The sequence below is a fragment of the Nannospalax galili genome, unplaced genomic scaffold (assembly GCF_000622305.1).
Source record: "Nannospalax galili isolate Female #2095 unplaced genomic scaffold, S.galili_v1.0 scaffold44, whole genome shotgun sequence".
Classification (NCBI taxonomy): domain Eukaryota; kingdom Metazoa; phylum Chordata; class Mammalia; order Rodentia; family Spalacidae; genus Nannospalax; species Nannospalax galili.
In genome coordinates this window covers 8,310,549-8,336,215 of record NW_008355789.1, presented here as the reverse complement: position 1 = coordinate 8,336,215, position 25,667 = coordinate 8,310,549, and the positions used below count along the sequence as shown (strand labels likewise).

The 25,667-nt window shown below is 42.9% G+C and overlaps 1 protein-coding gene across 2 annotated transcripts in view; it reads left to right on the top strand.

Annotated features, from left to right (window-relative positions):
* The window catches only part of Sox6 (SRY-box transcription factor 6), a 485,425-nt gene extending 461,449 nt beyond the window's left edge, over window positions 1-23,976 (top strand). For both annotated transcript variants that reach the window (XM_008853528.2, XM_008853529.2), the window contains 3 exons: window positions 9,272-9,505; window positions 12,178-12,394; window positions 21,379-23,976. In XM_008853528.2, the coding sequence (XP_008851750.1) occupies window positions 9,272-9,505; window positions 12,178-12,394; window positions 21,379-21,682 (755 nt within the window). In that variant the 3' untranslated portion in view covers window positions 21,683-23,976. The remainder of the gene's footprint in view (window positions 1-9,271; window positions 9,506-12,177; window positions 12,395-21,378) is intronic.
* Window positions 23,977-25,667: the final 1,691 nt, after the last annotated feature.

The following is a 25,667-nucleotide window of genomic DNA, read 5'->3' as shown; positions in this document are numbered from 1 at the left end:
CCTGCCCGGAGTTCCTATCTTGAGCTCCCTGATGAACTGTGACCTGGGAGATGTAAGACAAATAAACCCTTTCCTCCCCAAGTTGGTAGTGGTCAGAGTGTTTTGTCACAGCAATGGAGAGACAAACTAAGACAATACCCTTGTCAAATAATGTTTTGGCCCCAGAGACCCTCTAAAATATTGTTCCTTTGTATGGTGTGCTTTGCTTTTAGTTTTAAGCCATGACTCATCTCAAAATTAATTGCTGAGTGTGGGATAAGAGATCAAAGTTGACTTTTTTGAGTTTGTTTGCTCACTTGTCTTAGTGGCAGTCACTGAGGACTATCAGTTTCCATCTGACAACCTTGCTCTTTAACAAGGTATTTTCAATCCCGGAGCTTTTTTCGAGTGTTTCTTCTTTCTGCTTTAATTTTTGTGTAAGTTTTAAAATCAGCTGTCAATATAAAAGCTTTAAGGAGTACATAAATTTAGGGAGTCTTCTCAGATGTGTGTGTGTGTGTGTGTGTGTGTGTGTGTGTGTGTGAGTGTGTGAGTGTGACTTAGCAAAGACTGATGCCTTAACAATATTGAGCTTTCTGGCTCATGAGCACGGTGTACTACCCCATTCATTTAGGCCTTTGGAAAGTAAAAAATGTGTTTTCGGGGTAATGTCTTGAATACTTTTTTGGTTATCCCTTATTATTTTATTGTCTGTTTTCTTATACACATAATCTTTTTGAACAGTCTGACTACGTAGCCCTGGCTGATCCAGAACTCTCCAGATAGACCAGGCTGGCCTCAAACTCACAAGAATTAACCTGCTTCTGCCTCTGGAGTGCTGAGGTTAAATGTGTGCCCACTACACCTGGCTTAAGTTTTTTTAAAAAAATTATTTTAATTGTTTAATGCTAGCGCATAGAAATATGTTTTATTTCATAGCACATTCCCGATAAATTCTGACTGTAATTATCTTTTCGGATTCCTTAGGTTTTTCTCTTTAAGCGATGCTATTCCCTTTGACAGACAGCAGTATGAACTTTTCCAATCTGCATACGTTTGTCGCTTCCCTGTTGGCTAAAGTGATGAATGTGGGCTTCTTCGTCTTGGCCTTCATTTGGTGGTGTTAGCTGCAGGTTTCTTAAATGCCCTTGAACAGAATGAGAAGATTCCATTTCAGCTTCTTAAATCCACTTTTTATGATTGTTGAGTGTGTTAGGGCCATTTTTTACCCTGTTGTGCATATCATATTTTCTTTCTTTGTTCTGATAGTGTAATGAGGGAAGTATGTTGTTTAATTTTTAAATTTTAATCCTATATTCCTGAGGGAAGCCCTGCTTGGTCATGATATGCTACTTATACTTCGTATGACTGGCTTCAACTTGCTGGTGTTTATTTATTTACTTGTGTGGGTGCGTGCATGTGTAAGCCACAGATCAACACTGTCTTCCATAGTCATCCCCTGCCTTATTTTTAAGTTTTTAATTTTTCCATGTTTCTGAGACAGGGTCTTTCTGTAGCCCCAGCTGGCCTGGAGCTCACAGAGATCTGCCTGGTCTGCCTCCTGCATTCTGGGATTAAAGGCGTACCCCTACCACGCCCAGCTTCCTGCCTTATTTTTTAAGACAGTGTCTCTCACTGACCCTGTAGCTCACTGCTTGCCTAGACTGGCTGGCCATCAAGCCCCAGGGATCCTCCTGTATCTGCCTCCCCAGCCTAGGATTACAAAGTCCACTCACCCAGCTTTTCATGTAATTGCTGAGTATCAGAACTCAGGATCAGCTACTTGCCTGGCAAGTGTGTTACCAACTCAGTCATCTCCCTAGCCCTTAATTTTCTGACATTTTATTAATAATTTTGATATTTGTGTTAAAATCTCTGTGAGGATGTGTTGCCTTGCTAACTAGCAAGTGTTCTTCCTTCCTGTTTGTCTTGTGTTTGCAAAAGATTATCATCATCCTCTTAAATGTTTGAAATTACTACTGAATCATTCAGGTCTAGATGTTTTTGGAGGAGGTGTGATTAGGAAGTTTCTTGGATAGAAGTTAAAATTTCTTTCTCAGCTATCAGAGTATTCGCATTTTCTACTTATTGAGTATATTTTAGTAACTAACTGCACCTGTAAAGAAATTTGTTCATTTCATCTAAGTTGTCCAATTTATTGGAATTAAGTCATTCATAACATGCTTTTACTGTCCTTTTAATGTGAATGGTACCTACCGTGAAATTTGCTCTTTCGATCCAAATACTGATGCTCTTATTTTATCTCTGTCTGTTGATTAGTCTGGAATAGGTGTGCCAATTTTATTATTTTTTTTCCAAATCACTAACCATTTGCTTTTTAAATTGTCTTTTTTTTTTTTAATCTTCTTCTGTTCCATGTGTTTTCACTCTTTATCCATTCTGAACATCTCTGACTTAAAATCAAATCATTCATTTTTATTTAATGTAATTTTTAATTTGGTGGGTTTATGTTATATAATTTACAGTTTTTAAAATGTCCTCTCAGGCTGGAGAGATTGCTCAGTGGTTAAGAACACTGACTGTTCTTGCAGGAGACCCAGGTTCGAATCCTGTACCCGTATGGGGGTTAACAACCATCTGTAACTGCAGTTTCAGGGGATCCGACACCCTCTTCTGACCTCCATGGGCATTGATTGACACAGGTGCACGAATCCCAGCACCCACATGGCAGCTAACAACTGTCCGTAACTCCAGTCCCAGGGGATCCAACAGCCTCTTCTGACTTCCATGGGCATTGCACAACATGGGCGCACTTACCTACATGCAGGCAATACAAGCATACACATAAAATAAAAATAATAAATAAAAAAATTTAAGACGTCCTCTCGGGGCTGGAAAAATGATTCAGCAGTTAAGAGCCCTGACTGTTCTTTCAGAAGACCCGGGTTTGGTTCTCAGCACCCACATGGTGGTTAACAACAATCTGTAACTCCAGTTCCAGTGGATCCAACACCCTCTTCTGACCTCTGTGGGCATTGCGCACATGGGTACATGTACATACATGCAGACAAAACCCTCATACTCATAAAATAAAAATAAATAAAACATTTTAAAATGTCTTCCCATACTTTTTGCCCTCTGTTTCTCCATTGCTGCTTGCTCTTGAGTTAATTGAATTATCATGAAGTCTTCTGTTTCAGTGTTCTACTGACTTTTAGCTGTGCCCCTTTGTTTCTGGCTTTTAAATTGGTTTTCCTACAGGTGCATCCTAAATTATTCTTATAGTTAAAATTTTCCCACTTAAAATAAGTGATTCTTCAACGGTTTGCTTTCAGTTGATGCCCTTGTCTTCCGAGGTAATAAGCACTGGCTGCCCATAGCCAGTTCTCTTGCCGTTGCTGCTGCTAAGCTGATAGCCTAATGCCAGGGCTGCCTGGACTCTTCCCTTTGCCTGAGAAGCTCAGGGTTCAGCCACGTGGAAGCCACACACTGTCTTCTGACACTGTAAGCAAAATCAGCAGGCTCTCTGTCTACATTCCAGCCACTCCATACAAGCACACTGGGGAGTGTTTTCATGGGAAAATCTATGAAAACAATTTCCTGTAATGAAATTCCCTTCCTTCCAGGATGGAGTCCTTTACAGTTTCGGCTTGATTTTGATAGCTCTCAGGTGTGTTCCGATTGCTTCCCAGGGTTCTAAGTATTTATCTCTTGGAGGTTTGGTCGGACATGAGCTGTCTGTCAGGGCTGTCATAGAAGTTTTTGTTCTACTGTATTTCATTCATTCTGACAAATGTAAGTTTTAATAAGCCTTTTAGAAGGTATTTTGTCAGCTTCTTTTCTGTTTTTTATTTGAATTCGCTATAAATCACTGAGACTGCTCATTGGCAATCTCTCATTCAGTCTCCTTTGATCTCTACAATATATTTGTTCTCCTGACTTAAACATCCTGAAGCCTTCTTAGATTGGCATTCAAGGTGCTTAGCAATCCAGCTGTTTACTGTTCTAATTCCATGTCTTGGTACTCCCTCCTTTTCCCGTAAGCTCAAGCTATGGCCAGCCTTCTTTTGTACTTAAGTCTGTGTCTTTTTTCACGCTGATTCTCTGGAAAGTGTTCACACTCACGCACTGAATTTCAGTCCTCCCATAAGGACTCAAGCAGCGCATTATCTCTGCAGCCTCTCTAAGATTCTTCTCTGGGCACCTCAACAGTGTGGTAGCTTTTCTTCCCTTTCACAGTGTTCTAAAATTTCCTTTGTCAGCACTGGTCTATAACTTTCCAATGATGTGTTTTTCCCTGCTGAAACAACTTCCTTAAAATCAAATGTAGTACAGGTGCTGTTTGCCTTGGACTACCTCATCACAGCATCAATGCATCTGAGATTGTCAGGCGTGTTGGTTAAGTGGGTGCATAAGCGAGCTTTCCAGAATTCCTTCCTGGAGAAAATTTTGTATATAATAAACCCACACCAAGTCCTCACTCACCCAGACAGCCCCTGGGATTTACCCAGGAAGGGCCTCTGTAGGATTAGTTCAGGACCATTGCCATTGGCTGTGATGGTAGAACGGGCTTCTTAACAACCCACCTGGAAAAACTCATTTTGTCTTCTCTAAATCATTCCCATGCCAGCTTCCTAAGGAGGTCTTTGTCTTGGCTATTTCTGTTTTCCCCCTACAGATTTCTTTATTTAACTGAAAGTTTATATTTATACAACCTGTGTCTTAGGAGATGAAGGATGAGTTAACCAACCTAAACCTCGTGGGGTGGGGGTGGGAGCATTGCACAGAACAGGATGTCCTGACCTACAGGGACCATGCTTCCCTTGCTGTCTGGCATGGTGCTGTTCTCCTGGCCTTCAGTAACTGCCATTGGGGCCACTGTTGCTGGTGGGTAAAGACTCCAGGGTCAGCAAGTGAGCAGTCCCAGTATGTGGCTGTGAGTCTGCACTTCTTGCAACCACTTTTATGGGAACCCCTCTTGAATTCACAAATATTTCCTCTGCTATTAAAGGAAACTCCCTAATAGAATAGTGAGTGATTACTTAGGACAGCTTGGTTCTGGATTCTGATATACAATATTGGTTATTTAAGGAAAAAATGCTTTTTATATGCTTAATGAATTTTTGAAGATTTTACTTATTTTATGTGCATATATGTAAGTGTGCCTGTGTTGTGCAATGCCTGCAGAGGACAGAAGACGCAAAGGGTGCTGGATCCCCTGGAACTAGAGGTACCTGCCATGTGGGTGCTGGGAATCAAACCTGAGACCTCTGCAAGAGCATCTGGTGGTCTTAAGCACAGAGCCATCTCTCCAGCCCCTTTAATGATATTTAAAAAAATAGGATAGTATCATACTAGATGTATATATTTTTTAATTTATTTGTAACGGAAAGTGGATTTTTGGTTTTCAATAAATAGATTAATAAAGTATTGTTCGCAAACAAGTTACAGAATTCTGAAATTTTTGTATCTCTTTAATGGGGCTTTTCAAAATTTGTAATTCCATTCTTTTAATTTCTTAATTGATAGGTACATATGTAGTCATATATATTTCTGCTGCTACAATAACTCCCTAACCCTTTTGTTTCATGAAGAAAATTTTAGGGACATTTAGGGATACTCTCTGAACATTCTTCAGACTTTTTGGCTTCTTATATCTTTGTTAAATTGTTATTCTAGCTTATTCAAGCATAAGTTGGATGCTCAAATAATAAATTGTCATCTTTCAGTATAAAAGTAAATGATATTGAGAGATGTTTTCTATCAGAAGATTCAGCTTAAGAATTCTTTGTTGAAAAGCATCTTTCTATATGGTGAACTCTGGCTGGCTTTATAGAAGCTGTGTTGGGTAGGCAATGCAGAAAGACAGAAGGAAGCCCCCAGCACACCCCCATCATGCATCTGAGGTGCACAGCATTGGGTTCTTTCTGTCAGCCCGAAGCATTAATCCCACTATTATGAATTTGAGAAAGGACATGGCTGTTAGCAGTCGTGACTGAGGCCAGTTTTCATGTGCAGCGTAGACTAACAAGTTGCTGCTTCTCGTTGGCTAATTAGGAAGGAGAGTGAGGTCTTGGTATCCATTACACCAGTCACCTTAGAATGGAAGAAAAGGGTGTGACAGCAAGAAGTGGAGAGGAAGAAAAGCAAAACGTGCTCAGGATACAGTTTCAATAGGACCCGGGCACAGGCAAATCTGTGTCATATTAAAAGGCACAGTTGTAGTTGATATCTGATCAGATTGCAGGTCAATTTCAAATTTGGATAAGTCTCTTCTTCCCAAACCTTGGTTCATCTGAACAACAGTCCTGGTGTAGAGTGTCCCCTTTATTGTTCAGTAAAGACAACAAGAAAGTGTGTGTGTGTGTGTGTGTGTGTGTGCATGCACGCGCATGTATGTGTGTGCATGTGTGAATATGTGTGTGTATCTGTGAGTGTGTGTATGCATCTGTGTATTTGTATGTCTGTGTGTGCACGTATGTGTGTACGTCTGTTTGCCTGTGTGTATGCATCTGTGTGTCTGTGTGTGTATTGTCTGTATACGTGTCTGTGTCTATGTGTCTGTGTGTATTCATCTGTGTGTGTGTCTGTATGTGTGAATGCATCTGTGTGTGTGTGTGTCTGTGTGTATGCATCTGTGTGTGTGTATGTGTGTGTGTGTGTGTGTATGTCTGTGTGAGGGGATGGGGAAGAGAGGTCCTTCTTTACTTTGGATTTTGTACTATGCACTGTGCTTGAATTTCTTAGTTTGTGGAAGTATTCTTTGAGCCCTAACGCACTTGTGTAACGGACTTAGTGTGCTGTAGATGATGTGTGTTGGGAAAGGGGCAAAGGGAAACCAATGCATGGTAGTTGTTGGAAGTGGCATCTGAGCTCTGTTCACTGCGAGTAGAATCTCATACTGCAGGAGAGCATGAGAACATGCTAAGGCTGTGGTTCAGCATGAGAGGGAGACAGGGCACACCTCTGACAGAGTCAGTAGTATGGCATAGTGTTTGACTGTCTCTCTGTACTACAAACGAAGTCTAAACCCCACCATGATTTCTTTCAGTCTGTAAGACATTCGTACTTCCCATTTCACCACGAAGGAAGCACTGCACACGAAAACATCAGAAGCTGGCTACTTGGTTTTACTAGAAGTAGACAGAAAGCTACAACTGCAGAAGCAGGCCTCCAGTGTTAACCACCTGTGGCATAGCCGTTCCCTTAGAATAATATTGAAATGTTTTTGCATCTGACGTTCTCCACAAACCTGTCTTTTTTTATGTGTACACATGCCAGTATATAAATTGCTGAATCCATGTCAGTTGTAAAGTAATGGCACCAAGGGCATCATAAATTACTGCGGTGATCCTCAGGAGAAGACACTGTCGTATCTGAGTGAGTGTTTCACTTCCAGAGTAATGCATGCCTTCATCTGGCCCAGCAGTCAGCATATTGCCCTGTGTTGATGGATATTGTCAGCTGGAAGCTACACCACATTTCACTGCACAATAAACATGGCTGTCAAACCCACATAAAGTGAAATCAATTTATCCTGTATGGTCAGTGCATTTTAAATGAAATTAATGTACTGTGGGTATGGTGGCAAAGAGGTAGCATATTAGTTATGCATCTCGGGATCTGAGACTGTTCACGTAAGGCATCACTCTGTCTAGTGGGCCTGAAGACAGACTGTTTATAAAATATATGTTATTTTTTTCATGATCTTCAGAAAATGGCCTCTCTGCCCTCTTTCATGTTGAGGGAAAATTCACAGTATTAACCAATTCTGTCCTTTTAACCTATCTTTTGTTTGTTGTAAATGATGACCATATTTGCCAAATAATAGCCCCCCCCTTAATGTTCTAATTTATTACTGCATTTGACACAAACAAATTTCTCTTTCAACAAGGTATCTGGAGATAGAAGAGTGTACTCTCATGACTTCACTGAGCTGAACAAATTTGCTTGTTCTAGAAAACAGAAGTGTTAGCCTTGCTTTGTAATATTTTATTTATTGTATTTATTTCATGTGTATGAATGTATTGCCTACATGTATGTAAGTGAAACTCATGTTGCGCAGCGCTCGAAGAGCTCAGAAGAGGCTGTTGGAGTCCTTTGGAACTGGAGTTACAGACAGTTGTTAGCTGCCATGTGGGTGCTGGGAATCGAACTTGGGTTTTCTGTAAGAGCGGTCAGTGCTCTTAACTGCTGAGCCATCTCTCTAGCCCTCAAGTGTTAGCTTCGATGTGTACTTTGCTTCTAAAGTTTTTTGTGGCAGGTTTTCGTGTTTGTGGAGCAGGGACCCTGGCTGGGGCCGTCACTCCACCCACTTTACATGGTACTGTAGAAGTTCTCAATCTATATGGAGATATTCAGTAGTTAACAAAAGCCAAAGCACATGTCAGTGTGTCACCCCAGTGGGATTCATGGAAGTTCATTCATTACTTACATACATTTTACTAATTGGAATTCCATATACCAAGTACTTCACCAGACCCAAGCACTGCAGCAGTAAAACCCAGCCCTCAGCTTGTTCTCAGGGAGCCTTCAGTCTCAGACTTCGAAGTCAGCTCTTCAGAAGGCTTAAAATATGAGGGATTTAGATACAGTTTCATATATGGTAAAGAAATTCCTTTGAACAACAGAAAAACATATCAAAACCCTTGAAATGAGTACTTCTCAGTCTACTGCTTTTGCATATAATTTGAAAATCAAATTATCTTTTAGTTGATTAATACTTATTATGTTTATAGGAGTTCCCCATCTGCAAGAGTGGGAGCAGAACGGAGATTCTGGCTTTAGGGCTTTCTATTCCAGGGGATGGAGTGGAAAGGTCAGGAGGAGAGTCACACAAACAGTAATTACTTCAGGGCATGAGCCTGAGGGCAGGAGGATGTGTGTCCTGCATCTGGAGCCTCACTGCAGGGCTGCTCTTGGAGCCTGACCACCCTTCCTGTCTGCTTTCCTCCCCTCCCCTGCTGATTGTGGTCCAGCCCTCCAGACTCAGCTGAGACACTGTGTCTATCCATCCTGCCTGGGGTTCCGTTGGCACCCTAACTCCAGTCCTGCAGCAGTTATCACACACCCCTGCACAGCTGTCTGCCTTCCCGGCCTGTGAGCCTCTTGAAATCTTCCCTAGCACATAAACCCTAGGTCACAGTAGTTGCTCAAGTTAATATGTTTAATTGAATTAACGCATCCATTCTTGAAGCAGCAGCGTTAGAATAGAACTTGAGGGTCAGTGGAGCTAGCCAGGAGGACTACAGAAGACAGGGCCAGGCAACAAGGCGTGCGTTCCTCCCACAATAACTCTTTCCGTATTGTTCTTCCTGCCCTGACGTTACAGGAAGTAAAGCCATGAATGGCTCCGCAGCTAAACTACAGCAGTATTATTGTTGGCCAACAGGAGGCGCCACCGTGGCTGAAGCTCGAGTCTACAGGGATGCCCGCGGCCGTGCCAGCAGTGAGCCTCACATCAAGCGACCAATGAATGCATTCATGGTTTGGGCGAAGGACGAGAGGAGGAAAATCCTTCAGGCCTTCCCCGACATGCATAACTCCAACATTAGCAAAATCTTAGGTGAGTGTTGCAACGGCAGCTGATGGCAGCCTGGTAGGGCTGCGAGGGTGAGGAGCAGGGCCCCTGGGCCCCTGGGTACCTGATGGGCAGGAGTGGAACTGAGCCAGCTGCTGATAGCAGCCTTGGCCATTGGCCCTCACCACGGCACATTTCAGGCTTAGGAGATGATCATTCACCAGGGCAGGGGTTGAAAACTTAGCAAGGGACCAAATTATACCAGGACAATGCTAGGGGAAGACTTCAGAGACAAACTTCGGTAATATATAACATTGTGAATTTACAACTGTTGAGAGAGGTCACTGCTAAACAGGACTCACAGGGACAAGCTTATCTTTCTACCCAGGCTTTTTAAATTCATATTTTGATAGACAGTCTTGGGGTCACAGACCTTACAGCTTGGGTTCACATGGCCCACTGCAAGAATTCACCAAGGACTAGGGGTGAACCCCAAAATGGTGTGAAACTCACAGGGTGTGGAATAATGCCTCTAATGATAACTTGAGGACTTGTAAAATAAAGCTACATTTACTTTAACACGATATGACGAGTTCATATTTCACAGCTGTGAGTTGAGCTGCAACCACAGGGCAGAGGCCTGCTTTGTGGTGAGTTGCCAGCACCATCCTCCCGGTTCCCAGGATTAAACTCAAGCCTTGTTCCATTAGGGTAAGCTTGCCTAGCACAGATTACACAGTTAGGAGCTATTGTGCTCAACATATTGAACATATTTTATTCAACACGCGGCATTACGGTCAACATGTTTCCTCTTTCGAGAGAAAAAACACAGAAGGTACTGTTCTGTTCAAGCTGTCACTAGGAAGAAACTCAAAAGGAGTCCTGTAAGAAGCTGAAAAACATTACAGACTTACACTGTGGTTTTGAGTTTTTAAATGTTTTGTTCAAGAGCAATGAATATTTAACCTGTGTAAATACCAGTGATCTGGACATACACAAATACACATGTTTGGTCACAAAATAAATAATTTAACTTGATTCTGAGACATTTTGAGGCAGGAGCCTCTAAGAAAATTTAAGACACACTTCAGATCAAATACTGGTAGAACATGTAAATAGAGGTTTTGCCCTTTTGGGGAGGAATTTTGAATGTGCATAGGGATGTAGTTCTTTTTAACTTAAATACCTCTCAAGTTAAGATGTTTCTAGTGGGCAGATGCTGTAGTTTTCAAATTAAAAGACATTATAAAAGAAATCAGTGTTTCTCTGTGGTATAGTCCAAACCTTGAGGGCTTTGTGTTTATTTCTTGCCATTTAAGTAGCAGTATTGGTAAGATTTCAGATGGCCATAGACTGCCTCTGTTTCCATTTTGGCAACCTTGAAGAATCTCTATTATTGATATACAGTCTGTGAAAACATTATTAAGGAGCATAGTAAATATATTCATTAGAATGTAACCTGTTAGGCACAAGCATTTCAGGAGTGCCAAGAATTCTTACCTTGGGGCTATAGGCTGCTGGTAGCCCATGGAACACAGCAAGCTGATTGGCATGGCTGATCTGATGGGTACAACTTTCACACAACAGTCAGGAAAGGACGAGATGGATGTGCTATTAGAGCAGACCAGGATATTGCTGGCTGCAGAGAATATTTGCACAACTTTCCATTTGTTTGTGTATGAAAAGTCTCCACTGCAGAATAGCTGAAACCCAGTGTGCACAGCTGTTACTGCCGTGTTCACCAGCAAGACACAGAAATGCAATTTGATACATGTAAAAAAGAACATCCTTTCTTCACCAAGTGTTTAGATGGTTCTTTATAAACAATATTAGAGAAGGGGATACTTTTCCTTCTTCCTGTATAAACCTATTTAAAAATTGTGCTTTTATTAATTCAGCTTTGAATGGTCATTTGTAGTACTTGAAAATGGTGTGTATAATCCCAACTGTACCTTCCAGTTCGACTTCTTAAGTAGAGATGAGGGTTGTTGTTTTGTTTTTTAATTACTCTAGGCCAGAGGTGACAGTGTAAACCATGATTTTTATATATGGAAGAATACTAGAATCTGCTGCCATCTTACCAAGGGTTAGCTTTGCTAAAGACACTTGGATTGGGGGGCATGTATTTGAATTTCTGAGACCAAGAGAGCTTTCCTGAGAAGCCTGCCAGTGTTGGAAGTATGCTTAGAAAGTTTGTTCTGTTAACTTTTTGAAGATGGAAGGGAGAGAGGGAGGGACAGGTGAACAGGGAAACTCTTGATTGTGACAAATGATCTTTAAGCAGCAAAGACATGCTTTGAAATAGCACAGTGGGGCTGACAGGATGGCTCAGCAGGTAAAGGTGCATGCCTAGCAAGCCTAGAGACCTGAGTTCAATCCCCTGAGCCAGCATAAAGATAAAAGGAAAGAACCAACTCCACAATGTTGTCCTCTGACCCCCACGTGTACCCATGCACACACACATAATAACAGCAACAGAATTTTTAAAATAACGTATCACCAGCCATAAAGTATTGAGAGAAAAAGCACAATAACTCTACCATTGCATATTTCTTTTTGCTCCATGGTCTGAAGCACAGATTGGGACGTCCAGTGGTATGTGAAAGCAGGTGTTCCCCCAGCAAAGGTAGTGAAGCGATAGGAGATAGGTCTAGTTGTTTGAGCCTGGAATATATTGCCTTGACCGCCCGCATGCTTAAGGCTTTTCTCACATTTAGGATCTCGCTGGAAATCCATGTCCAACCAGGAGAAGCAACCTTATTACGAAGAGCAGGCCCGGCTAAGCAAGATCCACCTAGAAAAGTACCCAAACTACAAGTACAAACCCCGGCCCAAACGCACATGCATCGTGGATGGAAAAAAGCTCCGGATCGGGGAGTACAAGCAGCTCATGCGGTCCCGGAGGCAGGAAATGAGACAGTTCTTCACTGTGGGGTAAGCCACCTGCCCTTCTCCTGGCAGGAAGAAGCTACAGGATGCTCCTGGCACTGGGTTGGGAAAGAGATTAATGAAGAGAGGGGGTTGTGACACCTGGAGGCCTTGGCTGTGCGACTCTGTTGTGTCACAAGCCTGTATGTAGCTTTGGACTCCGGCCTCTAAGCAAACCCACTGACGCCCCGTCACCATCTTCCGTGCTCATCCGAGCTACCCAGTGCCCACACACAGAGTTTCTGGTAGTTTATTTAGACAGACACACAGGGAGGGGAAAAAAAAAAAAAAACCCAAACTAAATTTCAGCAGTCCCGAAGCGTCCCAGCTTCTCTGGTGGGGCTTCTGACTGTAATCACAATGGTCTGCTTTTGTTGTGGGATCTACCGCAAGATAATTGGCCTTGACATTGGTTAGAAGACCTCATTTTTGGCATCTCATCCAGAACTCCTGTTGCAGTAAATTATTCTGTGGTGGAAACAGTAACAATGTAGATTTTCTTGCTTGAATCAGAAACTAGGCATGTTTTTGATATCTTCAAGTCTGATTTCATGTCATTTTGTTTAAAAATTAGGTAATAGATTTCTGGTATAAATTTCGACTTGGCTGACGGGCTGTCTGCATTCAAACGAGGCCCCTCCTAACCACAGTAGTCAGGATAAGTGGGGCAGATGCCTGGAACTCCCAGACCCAGCAGCATATGGGGTGGAAACCCGAGGACTGTTCAGCTGAAGCAGCTGTGGTCTTAGGGGAGAGTCTTGGGAGAGAGGGAGGAGGGGAGGAAGCAGATGGGAGCATGCAGGAGTATGGAGCTGAGCTGTGCTTCCGGTAAAGGTGCAGGAAGGGAGACCTTCCAGGAGAAGGAAAGTGCTCTTTGTGTCTCAGAAGGCTCCAGGGAACACCCCCCCCCCCCCCCCCCCCCCGGGCCAGGGAAACAGCACACTGACTTCTGAAGTGTGTTCTGTAAGGATGAAATTAATTCAAAAAGTAGACAGACTACATCTCTGAAGTCAATGAAAGTAGGCCAGGTTCTTATCTGTGTGGTATGCTAGTGTCTCAAGGAGAGCTCAGGGCTTTGGAGTTTGACCACTGGGAGGCAAATACAGACCCAGCTTTCTACTTGGGCTGGGGATTTACCTTCTCTCAGCATATGGGATGGAAGGAATGAGCATGCAGACAGCACACGTCCTACTGAGCAGATTCAATAAGGTAGTGCCTTCGACTCTAGATGATGCTTAGTACAAGGTCCACAGGCTCCTGCCCTGCCATTCCTGTTGAGCAGATAGTTAGTTTCTCTCCTAGAGAGACTGTGTATCACACTAGTTCAATTATGAATTCTTAAGACTGTGGCAGGACCTTCTGGGGAATGAGAATTGACCCACCCTTATGAAATGAAGGTTCCAATATATTAATAAATGAAGACATGACAAAATAGATATATGAGATACCTCTGTTCTGTGTTTGCATCTCTTAAAATAATGCTTCTAACACAGAAAGTACAATGCAATATAATTGGACCATTTACATGATAATTACAGGATTTATGAAAAACACCAATTCTTAAGTGCCTGTTCAGTAGACTCTGGTCCTACCTAAGTAATAAAATATAAATTTAAGACTGCATGATAAATATCTTCCGTTAACACTGTTCCTGTAACCCTGAGGTTGTGTTTAGCTCTTGAAAAGTTTAAATTTGAAGTCTTTTATGATCCTTGTACTTAAGTCCTTGTGTGTTCAGTGATACCTGGTTGATCTCTTTCACCACAGTCTAAAAGCTACCAGAGCTACTGTTTTATTTCCTGATATTTGCTTTAAAATATAAATTGTAATATTATTTAATTTAGTCCCCTTTACTACGGGGTGTATTAAAATGGCTCTGGATCAAAACACCTCAACACATACTGGCACATACAAACCATGAAATTCAGCCGGGCGTAGTGGCACACACCTTTAGTCCCAGCACTCAGGAGGCAGAGGCAGGCACAGCTCTGTGAGATCCAGGCCAACCTGGTCTCTAGAGCTGGTTCCAGGCCAGTTGGGGTTATAGGGAGAACCTGTCTCAAAACAAACTCACAAACCAAAAACATGAAACTGAAAAGACTTGACGGCATCTACCATTTATTGGGTGCCTACACTGTGCTATAGGTACCTTCTGTATACAAGTTACACTCTCCTCTAAATAAGATAAAGGAATTAAGGTCCAGAGAGCTCCCAAAAATGCTCAACTCCAGGTCTCCAACTCTGTCAATCCCAAACAACAAAGAAACTGTCCTCACCATGTCCGTCAAAAGATGTCTGTTCTGGAACAGCGGTGAGCACAGCTGTGTAATTTGAATAAGAGCTCCTAGAACCCAGAAATAAATTCAGTGTGTGACTGTGGTATGTGGAGCATAAAAGGAGCTGTGTAGCATACAGGCTAGAGTGGCCTCCCAGTGCAGGAGGGTCTGCTGACAGAGGCTCATTTCAGACTGCCGTGAGCAGCACTACTGAAGGGCAGGCAGTTGACCATAATGTTCTGTTCTGCAGTCTCCAGTGCTGAGCGCTTCCTTCCGCCCATCACTAGAAGTATTTGCTATGTAAAACCAAAAAAAAAAAAAAAAACTCCCATTCTTTAAGTGAAACTTGATAGATTGCCAACCCCCCTGAGAGTCATCTTTGGAAACTGATCTTCATTAGCTGTAAGGTTACGACAAGAGGCACAGAGAGCAAAACAAACGGAAAACTCCACTATTGCTATTGACGTCTTGATGGACACACGATCAATGTTTATGGCTGATTTTGAAAAGACTCGCTAACTTTGAAGCCGATAACACAATGTATGTTACTTAACATTTTTCTGTATTTTACTGACTACACAGCTGTAAACTGATGAGTTAGATTTTTTTTTTAACTTATCTATTACAGAATGATTTTGTCCATGGTATGGGATAGAATTAGCTCTTACCTGGGATTTAATTCCTTCAGCTGGCAGATTAACTATCAAGATTTTATGATAATTCTGATAGATGTACTATTAACGGAGAAGTGATATTCTTTGAGGCCTGTGTATCTACAATAATATGTTTCTTTAAAGAATTATACTAAAGACATTTTTAATTGAAAACATATTTAGTAATTTACTCCTGAACTAGTAGGGAACACACAGGTACTACTGAGTATTAAAGTCGGGTAACTTTTTAAACAATAATAATGGCAAATTATTGAATACTCACAGTATGTAATATACTGTGCAGAATTATATAGATTGTTGAAAATATATCAAATTTATTAGATCCACAGTATTATCAGAGTGTTGAAAAGCACGGTGTTTGCAGACATTAAGTCCTTTGTCCAAGGCCGCATGGCCAGTCAGTGGTAGCACTGACAGTTAAGCAGGCTGATGGATATAAAGCATCCTTTCTCTTAGGACCAAGCACATCTCTCAGAGCCTGGGAGGACAGTGGTGAGCCAGCCTCTGCCTCAGATGCTAGATGCAGATAGTTGCTTCTTTGAGGAACCAGCACATGTGGATTTTTGCTCCCCTGAGTCCCCCACTTCAACTCTCTGCATTTCAGTTTTCTCCTACGTAACATAAGGACAGCAGTGGCACCAATACCATGAGCCCTTTCTGAAGACTGACTAGCTTGGCATATTGAAAATGCTTGGTGCAGTGTCTGACATACTGCAATCCCCCAATTAGAATTAGAACTGTTAGTATAAAAAATCTATGTGTTAGGTATTCGATTCATACTGCCTTAAAAGCGTTATTTTCCTATAGAATTATGCTCTAAGTGATCTGAAAGTGCCATTTTGATCTCAGTTCAAAAGGAGTTGAATGAAGCTGTTAAGGCACTTTCAGAGACTGGACATACTTTCTTCCACACTGCCCTGTAAGGAAGCCAGCTTAGAAGTGGCCACAGATGACATGGGATTGCATTATTTCCATTCCTTCCTGAGACATCAGCCACGGAGCTTTGTAATGCTTGTGTTACCTTATGATATGAACCTTGTTGCTTTCATTTGTAGAGGTTTTAGGGTTAGCAAGTAACCAGCATGCAGCATAAGCATGCAGACCTTTGGTAATTGGCAAAGCCACACTCTACCCTAGAGCTAGTCTTTGAGAACTGTGCCTCAGTGCTGAGCTCTGTCTAGGCCGCCTCTGCTGTATCCACTCAGCTAAGTGTGAACACTTTACAGACATCTTCAACTTCTGTTTTGATGTGCACATTCGTTATTTGTGGAACACAGTGCTCACCATTTACTCCTATTTGTGAAGTCTGCAGTGTTTGAATTTTGACTTTGAAATTGATCTGTAAAAGAAGGAAAAATGCTTTTTAGGAAGATTGTTCCTGGTCTACAAAGCTTGATGCTGCCAACTGCATTTTTTTTTTCATTTTGTTTATTGATTAACCAGTCAATTGATAAGGGATATTTGAAACCAGTCAGAGGCCCAGCTGTGTACTAAATTAACTGAGCGTTCTTTTATAGACAAGAGAATGGCACAGTTAGAAAAGCAACACACATACATGGATAGATTAGCAGGTTACAGTTTGTTGTACCAGCGGACAGTACAGAGAGAATAGGATGAACATGCACTGTGGAATGAAGTCATTATCCAGGTATCGTGGACAAGAGAAACTGAAGGTCAGGAAGAGAGTTTGCCGTGCGGTAAGAAGTAAGAACAGCCCTGCCACTGGGAGCCCCAAGGCTGGGACTTGAAGTTTAGGAAGCGGACAAGTGAGAAGTAGCCTCCAGTTCAAGTGCAAAGGAGAGTGTGGCTGCCATAGAGGAAAGGCTTTGAAGGGTTAAAAGTCGAAAAAGATGCTGAGCTTTGACCTAAGTTTTGAAGGGATCAATCTACACTGTGTTGAGGCTTGTCTGAAGAGGAACAGTCTGTAGCACAGAGGCTCTTGGGAGAAACTACACTGGAGCTGAGGGTGACTGGACCAGGTGTGTAGGAGTGGAGGTGGTAAGGAGCAGATGGATTCTAGATAATTTCCTGAGGGAGAGCCAACACGAAATACCCTTATTAGCCAGGATCAGGATAGCCATGTGAAGACCAGATCGGGGGGATGATTGGCCCAGTTTTGAATCTGTAGGACTGAGTTAGCTTAGGCCTGCAGGCTGGACAGTACCAGAGGGTGATGCAGAGCTCACTTTGATAAATGCAGAAAGTATAGCCAGGCAGAGAATAATAGGCAGGCAGAGCCTAACCAGGACAGAGCATAGGCAGGACAGAGCACAGACAGGCAGAGCATCCCAAGGGCTAAGAGGGAGGACCAAGAGGAATCATCTGAAGGTGTTAGCAGGAAGCTTAGTCTGATGACAGATTCAGGTATGAGGTTTTTAAGGTGGATGTATTAAAAATAGCTTAGAAGGCACCATGAGAGGCTAGGAAGGAGTAATCCCACTTACAGGCCCACTAGTGAAGCAAGCAGTCAACTTTCAGAAAACTGTTAGTGGGGCAGAGTCCTAGGGAGAGCAAAAAGCCTGGCAGTGAGCACTGACAGTGATGGGCACATAGAAAGGAGGGAGTTAAGTTAGGGAAAACGCTTCGTAGAACCAAATGCTTGCCATCGGGTTGTTTCCTTTATCATCATTTCCCAGAAGAAATCTGGCACTTCCCGCTTCAGAAAGTGTCTTCCTGGCCAGGCGTGACACAGAGTAGCATTCTACAGTCTGTGTCACCAGTGTAAAACACCCTTGGTGGCCAGGACCCAGCCTGTCCCCTTGTCACCGCCTCAGTATCTTCCCAGACACAGAGTATGCCTGCTGTCTGTAAGCGTCCACCAGCTGCCCAGGAAGGGAGAGAAAAGAAGCTGGCATTCGTACCACTCCACATGTGTGAAATGCTCACGTGTATAGACTTACTTCGTCTCCTTGACAGTCTTGTCATGTGAGTGTCATTATTCTGACATTCTAATGCTTTCGGGAGAGAAGAGGATGTCTCCCAAGGCCGTGCAGCCAGCCACTTCATGGGGCTGGAATTCACCCTAAATCTGACTGCCAGCCTTGAGCTCTGCACTGTATCACACAATCTTCTTCCTAGAAGGCCTTCCCCAGGCAAAAAACATCTCTTAAACAGAATAAATTCTCACTTCAGCATTAACATGTACCCCAAAACACTTGTACGAGTGTGGGGCCCTTTGCAGATGGGGCCTTTCGTTTCCTCGAGGTGGGGAGTAGCCCCTGATTTGTTACCTTTGTCCCTTCAGACTTCAGCATTTGCTGTCCCCACCCTGGGGTGCTGACTTTGAGTACTATGGTCTCAGTCCAGAAAGTTGTATAGATGCATTATATGCTTGTCTGTTTTTAAATATTTCACTGTCAACTTAATATCCAGATACTGTTAAATATGTTGAGTCCAGCTTAAAAATTTTTGGTTCTAATTCAACTTTCTTTTTTTTTAATCCATATTTTTCATGATGGCTGACCTTGCCTTTATCATCCAAAACCTACCATAGAATTTGTGATACCAGGAAGGTTTTACATCCTGCCTGTGGCACTCGAGTGACCTTGTACAAGCAACTTAACATTGTAAAAGAGGGGAAACAGTGTCAAAGGGTTATTATGAGGATTAAACAAAATGATGTGACATCAAATAAGTGTAGTCCCCACAGAGGGCAGGAGCTCAATTTACATTTATTTAGCAGACATAAAGATAAAATTGCACAGAAGCATTTTGATTGAAATATTTAAAAAGTGACCACCTATTCTTTATGAGAAACAAGTATCTTTTATAGAAAAGCACTGTACCTTTAACAGTTCACAGTAGGCTGCAGTTTAGACCATTAAATCTGTAAAATGGGTGAAAATTGCAGTAAAGGTTTTCTCTCTACACTTGTAATGTGATTAAGGCAAAACTGTTTCTACTGTGATTATCAAAACTCAGTTACAAATTTAATGTAGTTTTCACTTACTGTCTTGGGCAGGCTAGCATGAAATTTAATTTGTGTTAATTTAGCCAAAACTTAGGAAGCAAGAAGCACGTTGTATTTAGAATTTGAGTCGATGACAGGGAAAGCAGTAGTTATAAGGCCTGTCTACACATAGGCTAAGCGCCTATCACCTGTTTCCTTCAGGAGACCAGCATAGGAATCATAGACACTGAATTCCTATCAGGTCCAATAGCAATGCCAGGTCAGTGAAATGCTGTGGAGCCCGCCTTCTGTCCTGTGAGAATACCTGAGAGCATCAGTTCGGAGGAGGAGGGGTTGATGTGGCTGAGTCCTGGAAGGTCCAGCCCGTGAGCACCAGGCTCCATTTCTCCTGGGCCCCAGTGAGGCTGAATACCATGTTTCAGCACACACTGAAGCAAATCTGGTCACCTGACAGAGCCCATTAAGGGCCCAGGGTCCTAATATGGGTACAGCCTAGTGACACGACCTGCCTCCTTCTACCAGCCACAGACCCTCAAGTGTCGAGACCAAGCCTGAGTTCAGCACATGAGTCTTTGGAGGTCACTTTCCAGATCCATATTGTAAGAAAGTCTGTGGAAGTTACAAGCTCAGTGAGTGTCTGTTAACACCTGTGAAGGAAAGTGAGGGCATGAGAGCCAGGTGACGGCGTAGGCGCAAGTTCTGGCCGTACTGGCGTTGAACACGGCCAGAAGCACAGCTTTCTTCATTTGAAGAATGGGAGTAAGAGCTCATGGGGTGGTCGTGTTAGTTGAATGAAGTTATATGCGTGTTGTATGTATGTATGTTATAATTACACGTGTATGTTTCAGACATTATGTTAGTGAATGGTTAAAAGAATCAGGGTGATGCCTCTTAGTGGCTGACGGGCCTTAAGAGCAGGATGCGCATACATCTGCACGGAGCTCTGGGCATCTCCCCTTTTTCTTCTCCCAGGCTGGAGGCCAGTGGCTTCTGTGAAGAACTAACACCCCTCTGGAAGTGTCACAGGCATGACAAATCTGTTTCCTACATCCAGGTCTTTCCTGAGAGTGAGGTGGATAGAAAGTCTCAAAAGCCTGGCCGGTCTATAAGAATCACTCAAATGATGACTGACCAGAAGCCTTGGTTACAATATGGTAGGAAGACCATCCAGAGCTCCCGACTCCAACTTTTACAAGACAGAAAGCAAGGATTAGAAAAAATAAGTACGCTGACACTTTGAAGTGACCGTAACCTACTGTTCTTAAACACTGAGGCCCACTTGGTGAACACTACATCCTTGAAAGCATCATTTGAGACACAGACTGAGTGGGTACAGCTTTAATTCCCTGCAGGGAGACTGGCTGACTCTCTGCAGGGCAGAGCCTGACCTTCACAAGACTCTTCTAGTTCACTTGAAGTGGGGACACAGTATGAAGGAATGATCTGGTGTGGCCTGCCCTTGCCACCTGCTGGGATCTAGCAGGGACAGCATGCCTAGTGTCTGTTATTCCCTTAGGGTGCAAAGCTCACTGTGCTTTACTCCTAAGTCCTCCAGCCCCAGCTCCAACCCCAGGTCTGAGGCGTAATGCATCTAAGATGATTGCTCTAGAAGGATCCTAACCCAGCAAGTCCAGCAGCAGAAACGAATACACATTAGCATAGACATGAAATGAATCCCTTGCCTCATCTGACTCACTGGGACGTTCTAGGTCCATCCCCATCTTGCTTTTTCATCTATTATTTCCAAACCGAGGTGGAGATGGGTTATCACAGGAGGCCCGTGCCCCTCAGAGCGCTCTGAACACTGATCTCTCAAGAACTACTGTAGCATTAACTGTAGCTGTGGTGCCTGGTGCCGAGAGCCATCCAAGCTTTGCAACATTTGCCTACTTGAAAGAATTCTGCTTTTATGTTGTAGAACCATCAGCAAATTGCTGTTGTATTATTGATCCACCAATCACAGCATCAGAGAGAGTACAAGGATCCCCCCCAAGGACTGTCTTTGTCACTTCTTGTCATTGAGAGTGTTAAAGGGTCCCTCCCTCCCTTTGGAAACGTGGGTTGTAAAGTCCTAGGAGAACCTGCAGTGAGATTGCCTCTCTATTTTATTTTGTTTTTGAATCTATACAGGCAACAGCCTCAGATTCCCATCACCGCAGGAACAGGTGTTGTGTATCCTGGTGCTATTACTATGGCAACAACCACACCGTCACCTCAGATGACATCTGACTGCTCTAGCACCTCTGCCAGCCCAGAGCCCAGCCTCCCGGTCATCCAGAGCACTTATGGTATGAAGATGGATGGCGGGAGCCTGGCTGGAAACGAAGTGATGAATGGAGAGGACGAGATGGAAGCGTATGACGACTACGAAGATGACCCCAAGTCAGACTATAGCAGCGAGAACGAGGCCCCGGAGCCCGTCAGTGCCAACTGAGGAGTTCTTGTTGCTGAGTCAAGACACTCTGACACTTCTCCCCTTCCCCCAACAACAACAACAACAAAAGTTCTTAAAGAGCCCGCATGCATTTGTGGCTCCACAGTTCCATCAGCAGAATGGTCTTCATTGTTTCGTGATGTGTGAGACAGATTACGTTTGCCCTGATTTTTCATGAACTTGAGTTTTTTGTCGTTATTGTTATTGTTGTTGTTGTTTTTTTAATTTAGGTGAAGACATATTAAATATGAGACACCAGGACTTGAAAACTTATCTCAACCCATAGCTGTCTTCTAAGTCTTATATTTTTGTCTTACTTTTCCCCCCTTTTGGATGTTGATAAAGGTTTAAGTTACTGTTTTAGACGGGGTTAAACATTCTCACTCAGGTATGCTGTGCCGGCCTACAGGTTGTGAATGTGTTTTTATTCTGAATTACTTTAGAAACAACTGAGGATTTCGTGTTGTGAAACAGGACAAGTCCACGGCATGTGCGGCTGCTTAGAGAACATATTCAAAAGGCCTCGGAATTCCATTTTTTTTCCATGTTCAACTTTGAATGTGCCAAACTTTTTTCATAACTTTTGAATCTTAAATATTTTGAAAGTCTTAAAGGAGACACTGCAAAGTCTTAGACAATCTTTGACATCTTAAAATAAAATAGCAAAACCACACTTTTTTTTTTTCCAGAAAATGGTGAAGTACTCAGGAATCTGGAGACAAGATATTGTAAAGAGTAAGCGAGGTTGCCACAGTGCATGTACCCAGTTGTGTTTGCCTCTTGATGTGCCATCAGTGTGTGCTGTGGGATGACACACACACCAGAGCGATCACCACACCAGACACGGACACGGTGGTCCCCTCTGCCTGAGACCACCTCTCACTACATCCATTCTCCCCTCGCCTTTAACCCTGACATTCAATCTTAACATTGTTCTCTTAAATAATTTATTCATTCCAGAATGTCAAGGGTCCACTTACTATTTATTTAAAAAATTATTGGTGGCATTAATTTAATAAGTTTTGGTTTTTGCCCTCTTTCCCTGAAGAACTCAGCTCTTTCACCTCTTTCTCCTGCTGGATATAAAAGATGTACATAGTGATTTTATGTCCCCAGAGTCCCCAGAAGCATTTCTGAAACGTGAATGCATATATTGTTTCTAAAGATGAGTGTATATCCGGCTGCAGGGCTGTGCATCTGGGTCGAGGTGTCCTACATGTAAACACATACTCTCCTGAGGGTCGCTACAACCTCAGGTCTTTGAACAGACTTTCCTCCTAATTCAGTTTGCAGCAAGCAGTAGTTCCATTCAGCAGCAAGGGTCAGCAAGGGTCACTGCCAGTCGAGAGTATCTCACAGATAATCCGAAGCCCAAGGACCACGGACCACACAGGGGTATATGGTGGAGCAGGCATGAGCTGTCACCTTTACTGAGCTACCTTGTTCTGGCTGGCACATCCGTAGAGATCTTTGCAGACTCTCCAGGCCAAGAGAAGCCACATGACATCTTCAAAGTGAAGAAAGATAGGGGCAAATAGTCAGGACGCATCCAGAGAAGGAAAGGTAACCACAGGGAAAGAGACGCAGTGAAATGCTGTTAGCTCTGGGGGACAGACGGCTTCCCGGCAGCCCACCAGCTACTCTGGTGGACCTCTTTCTGCAGTGATTGCTTATAAATGAGGTGACCTACTCCTGCCTCTCGAGGCATGTTCTGGAGACATGCTGGGAGGGAGGCCCCCTCTCCCAACTCCTAGCTGCAGGCCGTTCTTCTGTGCCATGATTTTGACCTTCCAGAACCCAGGCCTGGTTGCCTTTGGGGGCACCTCATCCAGAGCCTCAGTAGGAGGGAGTCAGTGAACAGGACAGCCCAGAATCTGATCACCAGGACAAGAAGCCGCTCCATCAAATCTCTTGAGCCACTTTGTCACTTGGAAGAAAGTAGTATACTTTCCTATTTATTTAAAGAGTGCTCTGGACCATACCTAATAGCAATAAATAGGTCTAGCCAAGAGATGACCAGCTCTGTCATTAGCTGTGAGTGCTCTCCATAAGCTCTTTAAGGTACCGATAGGAATGTTTGTTCTTAATATTGATTGAGGATTGGAACTTTGCTTTTGTACATTGATTTCAAATGAGGAGGAGGTCACTTCAAAAACAAAAGGAGTATTTATTATGTCTTACTGTTTTCTTGGATTCTGTCTCCTCAGTCCCTCCATGGCTGTTTTCCCTTCTCTTTGGCTTGGCGTCTGCTCTCATGGCTTCCTCCTTTCCTCCCTCCCTCCTTCCCTCCCTCCCTCCCTCCCTTCCTTCCTTCTCTCTTTCTTTCTTTCTTTCTTTTTCTTTCTGTCTTTCTTTCTTTCTCTTTCTTTCTTTCTTTCTTTCTTTCTTTCTTTCTTTCTTTCTTTCTTTCTTTCTTTCTTTCTTTCTTTCTTTCACTGCATAGGTAGTGTTGTATGGTTAGCATTGTATTGTATGTAATTAATTTTGCACAAAGGCAAACATTTAGCATAGTAGTTAATTTTGTTTGTTTTTATGACCATGCCAAAATAATATTCTGGGCTGGTGGAGAACAAAGGACTGTTCTTTAGGACTGAAACTTGATTTTGCTTGTAGTAAGAAAAAAGAAAAAAAACAAAAACACACACACTCACAGATGTTGTTTCGTAAGTGTTATAAGCACTGGATATAAATGGTATTTTTTATCACTTCTAACTAATGTGAAACTGTTGTACAAAAACTACATGAACAAAAGTCATCTGTTTCGACTCGTGTGGGCTTGCCTCACAGTTGCCGGATCTGAGTCATTTTTATGTCTTGTTATTTCATTTATTTATGCAAAATACATGTGTGTATGAACACTTTGTTTGAGCTCCAGCTCTCCCTCAGCACTGGGGTGCAGTAACTTCTAGCCACATTCTTAAATACGAAAGACTGTTTGGGAATGATCTGGTTGTAAACGCCTCTTTCATCAGCTCAGACAGTGATGCTGTATTCAAATCCAAATTCTGTGCATACACAGTTTATTCTATTTATTAGCCACATTTGGCTCTAAATATCCATGGAAATCGAGAATGACAATCACAGAGCTTGCTTCGTTCTACATCAGTGGGGCTTAAACAAAGTTTTTATGACTCTACCATCTCATTTTTAGAGTTTTCTAATTGTGTAAATATAACATAGAAATAGAATTTATTTTTGGTTCATGGATTCCTAGTGAGATATAAGTTCTGTATTTCCTTCCTCTTCTCTATCCACACTGAAAGATTACAAGTCAGTTTTAGTGTGGACAGTGAGTTATCAGCTCCAGCGAGGGGTGTGGCCATCCTCAGCCGAGACAGCAGAACCCCCGGACCCAGTTCTCACGCAGTTCAGAACCCAGTATCCACTGACTCAGACTTTTTCCTTTTTTCTTATAGAAAGTCAAGGAGTTGAACATACTGAGTTTCCAGTAGAGCTCGGAAAGAGTCCATTTGCTTTGTGAATCCAGATCCATCTTCCCAGAGAGTTCTATGACTATGTAACTGCAGGAAATAGGATTTGTATTTCAGACATAAAGATCAGCCTGCACCATCAGCTCCTAGTAAAAGCCCCACCCGCCAGCCAGGGGAGCATGGGAGTCCCCTTTATGCACTGTTCTGTTTCACAGTATCTGTGAGGCAAAGCCCAAGTTTATCTCCATTAAAGAAGTCACAGAAGCAGGCTTTTCTTTGTCAGTGGGAAGAGGGACATTGGTAGACAATCCTCTCCTTAAAAAATGGGCTCTATGGAACAGGAAGGAAGAGAAGGGAAGAAGGAGAAAAGGGACAGCAGAAGAGAAGCCTCATTCATGTATGTGAGTGGCTGCTTGGCAGTTTATCTTCTCCACTGGCAAATTCCAGGCCATGTCCTTTGCAAGGAAGCTTTGTTGTTTTCCCAAGCACCCCACTCAACCTTTCAGGTTTGCCTCATTTGCTATTTGATACCTGCCAGCATGTCCTCAGGCCTG